Source organism: Solanum pennellii, chromosome 4 (assembly GCF_001406875.1).
Source record: "Solanum pennellii chromosome 4, SPENNV200".
Lineage (NCBI taxonomy): Eukaryota > Viridiplantae > Streptophyta > Magnoliopsida > Solanales > Solanaceae > Solanum > Solanum pennellii.
This window is the reverse complement of record NC_028640.1, coordinates 4,367,507-4,375,896: the sequence shown is the minus strand read 5'-3', so window position 1 is coordinate 4,375,896 and position 8,390 is coordinate 4,367,507. Positions and strand designations below refer to the sequence as shown.

General features: G+C 31.4%; 1 protein-coding gene and 1 non-coding gene across 2 annotated transcripts; both read left to right on the top strand.

Annotated features, from left to right (window-relative positions):
• Window positions 1-1,198: 1,198 nt before the first annotated feature.
• On the top strand, window positions 1,199-1,270 carry TRNAW-CCA. Its single transcript has one exon. It is a non-coding gene; the product is annotated as a tRNA-Trp (tRNA).
• A 2,828-nt stretch (window positions 1,271-4,098) lies between these two features.
• On the top strand, window positions 4,099-6,478 carry LOC107017339 (glucan endo-1,3-beta-glucosidase 8-like). The gene is made up of 3 exons (XM_015217592.2): window positions 4,099-4,677; window positions 5,065-5,767; window positions 5,976-6,478. The coding sequence occupies exons 1-3, from the start codon at window positions 4,346-4,348 to the stop codon at window positions 6,339-6,341; spliced, it is 1,401 nt and encodes a 466-aa protein (XP_015073078.1). The 5' UTR covers window positions 4,099-4,345; the 3' UTR covers window positions 6,342-6,478.
• Window positions 6,479-8,390: the final 1,912 nt, after the last annotated feature.

Below are 8,390 nucleotides of genomic sequence, written 5' to 3'. Positions count from 1 at the left end.
CCACCCCCACCACCACCACCTCCACCACTCCAAAAAAATAATAATTTTTTTAAAAAAGTATTTTTAATTTCATAAATTATTTTCACTCTACTAAAAATAAAAGATGTCTCTCAAAAACATTTTTTATTCATAAATCAAATACTAAAAATCATTTCTGGGAAAATATTTTCTACTCACCAACCAAACATGAGAAAATAAGTCCAAAATCTACTTGTTTTCCAGGAAAACATTTTCTAAGAAAACATTTTCTCTAGAAAACAGTTTCCTCCATACCAAACACACCCTAAGTATAACACATTTCAGTATTTAACTTTTAACTTTATAATGCTTATTTTATCTTTAGTAAAATGATTTCTAACTACAAAAATATCTATTACTCATTTTAGACAAGAAGCTTCAAATTTTTCTTTCTTTCTTTCTTAAACTAGGACTTAAATTAAGATAAGTCATATAAATTGGGACGAATGAAATATTATGAAACTTTTAAATAAGCAATTAAATTTATATATCAAAATTATGTTTATATTAATTTGAATTTTTTTTTAAAATGCTAAATGCATCTATTTGCTACACTTCCACAGTAAAAACACATTAGGTGTATGTCTCTTTCAATCCCTCCTCAAGATTGAGATATTTGAAATTGAAATTTTAACTAACAATTCCATTTATACAATAAATAAATAAAAAAAAAACTAACAAGAAAAAAATCATGAAAGCAAATAGCCTTATGTCAAAGCAAAATATAGTTGTTTTAAGCCAACCCGTGACTTGTCCTTTTGAGCTTTTAAACCTAACCCAGAGTGTTGTTTATTAGGTCGATCGGATAGAATTCATAAAATTTAGGGTTAAATAAAGTTGGTTTGATATATTTTTAAGGGTTATATAGAGTTGGTTTGATACGCTTTAAAAAATTCATAGACTACGTCTTAAATTTCATTGTTGTGACCTTGAATATATTTTAAGAATGTCTTAAATTTCATTGTTGTGACCTTGAATATATTTTAAGAACTTACGTCTTATGATGCTAAAATGTGTGTTAACATTTATGAGATTATTAAAACTTGGCATTAAGGATAAAAGAAAAAATTCAAATAAATTATTTCTAAATCTTTTAAAAAATAAATGTTTTTTTTGTTATTATTTTAGAACAAAATAATACTCTATATGAAAATTGTATTGTGTAATATTGTCACCAACCGGATCCGTGGCGCAATGGTAGCGCGTCTGACTCCAGATCAGAAGGTTGCGTGTTCGATTCACGTCGGGTTCAAATTTCCCGAAACAAACGGTTCCAATTTTTTTTCCCCCATTTTCTCTTTTTATATTATAAGTAGTTTGTCATCTTGTACTGATGATAATTTTTTTAATATGATTGTTACCTTTTAGATGGGTCTTACGTTAAAATTAATTTAAAAAATAAGCAAAGAGCTTTATAAGACATAATGTACGAGTAGGGTAAGGCAGGTAGGATTGAGGGAGAGTATCTGAATTTCTCCTGATGAAAAATTATATTATATATATGGGGTTAATAATATTACTTTTATATATATATATTATATGTTGTATCTTGAGAAATACTTCCGTCGCCAAGGGACACAATAATGTTATAGTAAGACCTGTTGAGCTAAAGTGGACAATATATGCTTCAGGCTAATTGGGCTATATATGGTGGTAAGGCAGACCGTGGGTTGAGTCCCCAAGGGGTTAACAATGACATATTCGATGCTTATTATGAAAGGTTGTTTGCAAAAACGAGTCATAAAGAATAACTGACAGATTTCTAGACTAGCAAGTTACGAAGAAAGAGTCATATCTCAAGTGAATCTCATCACGAAATATAAGAGAACATTAATGAGGAATTTAATGAAATTGCATAATGATTCAGACACTAAATTAAAGATTGAAAAAAGAAATTGTTATATATATATATATATATATAGTGTAGCCAGGATTTCAGATCAATGGGTTTTGAATTTTAAAAAATGACAACCACTTTAACCTAAAATAATATCCATCAAATTTTGAACATTTTTACTATAAATCAATGTCAAATATTGTAGTTTCAGAGTATGATTTTTTCTAATATTTTTTTATATATATAAACATGCATTTAATTTTATATATATATATAAAAACACATTTAGAATTATTATTTATATATATTTATAAAACATATTTAGAATTATTTTTTTAATATATAAAAAGAACAACTATCTTAACCTAAAATAACAACCATCAAATTCTGAACATTTTTACTATAATTTTCGATATTGTTCTAAGTGAAGTTAAAATTATTAATTTACCATTAATATTTTGAGACCTAAAATAAATATTTTACTAGTTTCACCATCACCTTGAACCATTAATGCAATTAAAAGTTAAAATTTCAAAAAGCAAACAACAATTAATATAGTATAATATAGGCAAAAGTATTCATTACCCCCTGCACTTGAAGCTTTTTATTCAGTGTACACCTAAACTTTATTTTGTTTCAATTACCCCCCTGAACTTGCTTATTCATCGAACACGTACACCTTTTCTGTCCACCTGGCATAGAAACTGAAATTAAACTCTACAAAGCGCGTGAGACAGCGATTTTTTGCCACATCATAAAGTTACAACGGTAATATACGTAAAAACTCTATTTTTTCTTTAATATTTGGCTTATTTTAAGAATTTTTCTCTCTCTATTCTCTAGCTATTCAATGCACCATTTAAGGCCAAAAAGCATGGCCTTTGCTTCTGCCCAGTTGCTGGTTCCAGCAGAAAGGCTGAGATACATTGGAACAATGATCCAAATAATCTTTTATGTTTTTCATTTTATTCTTCTTTATCTCTTCTCCCTTTTCAAATTTCAGATTTTTCTCAAGGGCTTCGGGAATCCTCTTCTTGAAACACAATCCATCAAGTTCCAAATCAAAATTTTTCCTCTTATAGAAAAACTCTTTTGCATCTTCAACTCTATGAGCTGCAGCATATCTCTTAATCAAATACCATAAGTTTTTTCATTAACCAAATTTCCGCTCTTAGACATTTCGTCAAACACTTGGTTGAGTTCATCAAACGTCTCATGCGACCAAGAATATCGAGAATTTCATTGAAAGATTTAGTTTTTGGTGAATACCTACATGGATTTTCACCTGCTAAGAGAGAGTTTGATTTGTGAATTGTGAAGGTTGGTATTATCTAGGTGACAATATTTATCTAGGTGGCAAAATATTTAACTAGGTGGCAAAAATATTTATCTAGGTGTCGTGCGCGTGTGGACACGATCGTAGTGAGTGGACATAAAGGTGTACGTGTTCGATGAATAAGCAAGTTCAGGGGGGTAATTGAAACAAAATAAAATTTAGGTGTACACTGAATAAAAAGCTTCAAGTACAGGGGGGTAATGAATACTTTTGCCTATAATATATTAGTAATCAATTATCAATATGTTGGATAACCCTAGAATCAAAGATTAAAAATCAATTTTTGAATAACTAATTGTACAATGTCAAATCAAACTAATAAGGAAAAAAGTAAAAAGGCAGAGATAAAAGTACACAACGAAGATCAAATGTTGGATAGCAGCAGTTAGATTGACAATAAAAGTTAGGGTTCTAACTTTTGGGAATTTATTAAATTAAATTTTTGAATATGAGTAAAATTCAATAGCTAGATATTGTAGTCTCAGAGTACGATAAAAATAACATTTAGATTATTTTTTTATACATAAAACGCTTTTAAATTATCAACTCTTTTTTTTATATATAAAACGCTTAAAAATTATTCAAAAATATAAACATGTGTTCTATTTTTATTTATATAAGGCATTTAGGATTATTATTATTTTGTATAAAGCGTTTTATATAATTATTATTTTTTACATATAAAACGCTTAAATTTAATTAGATATATATAAGACATTTAAAATTATTATTATTTTATGTAAAACGCTTTATAATTGGTATATATATATATATATATATATACTACACGCACGTATAAATTTAATTTTATTAATAACCTTAGATGCATAGCCGTAATAAGCGGGCATAGAAACGTTAACTTTTTTTCTTTTACTTTTTATATGAAAACACATACCTTTAAATTATTGAGAGAAACAACTTTATTTTTCATGAATTTGTACAAATTTCTAATCATCTATTATCTTTGTATTTGAAGAATTTGGGATCTTCAAATATAATTTGGAAGATCCCATCAAAACAACATGCATATAAGGTAAATGTAAATTATTATTTTTTTCCTTTATAGTTGTTGCTAAACCGCAGTGAAAAAAATTATTGTGGTGCAACGATAGAGGTGACTCGAAAAAATTATATTTTTCGAGAAAAAAAAGAAGATGAAGATGAGGCTTCAAATGAGCCTAATGTGTTTCATGGTTTTGGTGATTGCAACACAAGTGAATAGCTTTGTTGGCATAACATGGGGAAGGCTACAAACACAACAATTGGTTCCATCAATGGTTGTTGATATGCTTTTACAAAACAAGATTCCACAATTAAGATTAATGACTTCAGGATATGATATCGTTGAGATATTTTCAGGAAGTAATATTAGCCTAAGTGTTACTATGGGAAATCAATTTTTGTCACAAGCAAATAGGAATGATCTTGCATATGTATGGGTAAATGATAGAATCAAGGATCCAATCAACAAAGGTGTGAATATAGTGTAAGTAACTATCTTCTTTTTATTTGTACTTGAATTGTTATAAAAATAAAAATCCAATATTGGATCAGGATACGATTCCAAAACTTAGCTAGCTTCTCAGAATCGAGTTAGCTAATACTAAAATTCATTAAACATGATATCAGATATGGGCCCCAAAAATTAGTACAATTGCTAGGATGGAAATACCCCTAGTAAATGAATGGATTCTTGGGCTCCTTGTGAGTTAGGTCCAAGGGCAAAATCTGACATGATATCAGAGCCCGATGCAGATTACAGAGTTTGTGAATATACGCGCCTTATGTATGATTTGGACAATCTTTTTCACGTTTTTCTAGTAGTATTGTAGTCTTTGATAGTTCTTATACTTTGTGATTTCATTTCTTTCAGAGAAGTAACCATTGGTTCAGAACCATTTTCGAATTCGTTCTTAAAAGAGGCAAATAACATTCAAATTGTGCCCGTGTTAAAACTCATACGAGATACCCTTGTCGATATGAAATTAGGGCACGTTAGAGCAACGACTGGCCATGGCATGGACGTGTTAAAGGTTTCAAAATTTCCATCAGAGACAGAGTTTCGCGATGACATAAAAAAACCTATGCTTGAATCCCTACAAGAGTTCAATCGAACCGGAGCCCCTTTTGTTATCTACATGTTCCCTATTCATTTTGTTAAAGAGATAATGAATTACACCATGGAATTTGCCTTCATGGATAATAAGAGTGGGTTCAAAATCGTAGATGGTAATATTACATACACAAATGCAGTGGAGTTAATGATCGATTCTCTTGCATGGGCATTAAAGAAAGCGGGATATCCTAATATGAAAATTATGATTGGTCAAATCGGATGGCCTACAGATGGATATCCACATGCAAATATTAAAAATGCTGAGAGATTTCATAAGGGGTTATTAAAATTTGTAGCATCAAAAAAAGGGACACCACTTAGGCCAGGGCCTCTTGACATCTATCTTCATAGCTTATCAGATGAAAATAAATTTCGTACAATATATGGTACATTTCAAAGGCATTGGGGCATTTATAGGGCTGATGGAAATCCAAAGTACAAGATTGATTTCTCATTACAGGTACGAGTGTCAGATGATCGATTTTTTTGATTTTGTAATTAAAAATAAATAGTTTATCATAATGATAGTGACTATTTTTCAATTGCATGATTGGTAAATTTCGAGCAATTTAAAATGACGTAAATTAATAAATAGGTCATTGTCCAACCATGTAGACATGTCTAAATAAATAATTTTCGTAAGCTAACTTTATCATCTCTAATTAAAGGATCGTGACGAGTATCCTACACAAGCTAAGGGCATCGTGAAAATGCCAAATAGATGGTGCAAGTTCAATGGTGACACATCAGACATGAATTTGGTGAACAAGAATTATGATTTATCATGCAACGCTGCAGATTGTACACGATTGGAAAAAGGAGCTTCATGTGATGGACTCAATTTTGAATCAAGAATTTCTTATGCTTTTAATGCATATTTTCAAAAAAACAAACAATCCTTAAAAAAATGTGATTTTGATGGTTTAGGCCAAGTTGTAGCAACAAATCCCTCTGTGGGAAACTGTGAATTTCCCATTGAGATATTGGCATTCCAAGATCAAGTTGTTCAAAATGGTATGGTTTTAAGAATTTGAAAAAAAAGAAAAAGAAATGAAATTCTATTTTAATTCAAATGAGTCAGTGTAGATAATTTTACAGTGTCAGGTTCTCTTACATGTTATAGCAATTAACATATCTTATTTCTGAGATTTCAAACAGCTATTTCTAGATATCTTTTGAATGACCTGATGATGTAAAAATTATTTATACCAATAATGTAGAGAACTTTAACTCCATTTGAGTTTAGGTCAAATTGTTCCTCTACCACAAAGCAAAATTAGTGTATTTCATTTAACGAGTGTGAAGAACATGCTCTTTTGGCAGTGGCGGATCCAGAAATTTATAACTACGGGTGCACTATTTTCAACTTATATCAACCAAAGAGCGTAACTGCGAGCCAAAATTCGTTAACATATGTGTTATTTTTCAATGCAATAGACAATCGAAATATTTGGATTGATTCAAGAAAAAAAGGAGAAATAATATACTTTCACATACAATTGTAGTTACCAAAAAGGCAAATCAACGGAAGGAATACTCTTTCGCTTTTAAATTGGAAACTGAAATAAAGGTGCTAGAACACATTTTTTCCTTCCCTTTTATTTTTCCTAATTAGACCGATGAGAAGAAAAAGTTAATAGTAATCGAAGATCATGACTGTTTATATTTTTTTGGAGATTAAGTTACATAATAGACATGAGAAGTAAACAATTTAAGATATTAAGATCGAGGTTACTTTTTAAGCTATCGATCATAAATATAAATGTATAAATTTAATACTTGTTAAAAGAAAAATAATTATATTTATATAAGAAAGCCAAAAAAATCAAAAAGAAAAATAATCTTGAAAAAAGAATTTTGTTTTAGAAAAATTAGAAATAGGACAATTCATGAAAGGGGGAAAAAGAAAAGGTAAAAATAAAAGAGTTGAATTTAAAATAAAAAGAATGTAAATATAGGGAACTGAACCTGGACATTTTTTAGCAATATAAGACCTTGAGAACCCATTTCTAACCACCATACCAACTAATACATATATTTATTGGGTGCTCGACTTTTATTATATACGATATTATCTTATTTTTGATATAAATATACATAGTTCGATACGAGCTTAATGGGTGCTCGAGCACCCGGGCAGCCCCATGTGGGTCCGCCCCTGTCTTTTGGTTTCAGAATTGTGCTATTTTGTTCTAAGTCCATTATATGACACTGCAGCCAAACTTCTTGATGGAAATGTGTGCTTAATCTTGAGTTAATTAATTACTTTATGGTTACCTAAATTATAAGAAAAAATTATTCAGTATAAGCAGTGTAATGAAAGGCGCTCGCCTCGTCGCCAAAGGCGAGAGGCGAGGCGAGGCGAGGGTGGCTCGCCATTCTCTGGCGAGGCGAGGCGAGGAGAAAAAGGCGAGCCCCTGGCGATCGATGGCGCTGAAATGGCGAGCGAAAGGCGCCGCCTTTTTGANTCAAAATTAGGGTTTTTTTTTTTACTTTCGAAAATTTCTGAAACTCGCGACTCTCTCTCTCTCGAGATCGATGAACTCTTCTCTTCTCCCTCGCCGGCCCTCGCTGCTCCCTCGCTGTCCCTCGCCGGCCCTCGCTGCTCCCTCGCTGTCGCGTGACTCGCGTCTCTGCTCCCTCGCTGTCGCGTCTCTGCTTCCTCGCTCTCCCTCGCTGTCGCGTCTCTTCTCCCTCGCCGGCGACCTCGCGACTCTCTGTTTTCAGGTAATGTCGCGTCTCTGTTCTTCTTCTTCTTCTGTTCTTATTTTTTCTGTTCTTTCTTCTTCATTTTTTTTTATTTTGGTAAGCTGCGTAAGCAGCAGTGAGGACTCAGGCAGTGAGGACTCAGTGTTAATTTTTTTAAAAAAATTCTTTTCCTAAGACCTAATTATTTATTCCAATATTCCTAAACAGCGAATTAATTGAATTTGATAATCAATGGCGGATGCTAGCAAAAAGAGGGACATTGGATGGAATTATGGCACTCAAGGAGCGACGAAAGATTCGGTCACTTGTAACTTTTGTGGGAGTACTTTCAATGGTGGAATAACGCGACACAAACAACATTTAGTGGGTGGTTT

Bases quoted from the DNA above. Each gene is read 5' to 3' on its own strand.
- LOC107017339 (XM_015217592.2), top strand. From the start codon at position 4,346: ATGAAGATGAGGCTTCAAATGAGCCTAATGTGTTTCATGGTTTTGGTG. The intron at 4,678-5,064 runs GTAAGTAACTAT...CATTTCTTTCAG, and splicing joins AACAAAGGTGTGAATATAGT to AGAAGTAACCATTGGTTCAG. The intron at 5,768-5,975 runs GTACGAGTGTCA...CTCTAATTAAAG, and splicing joins AGATTGATTTCTCATTACAG to GATCGTGACGAGTATCCTAC.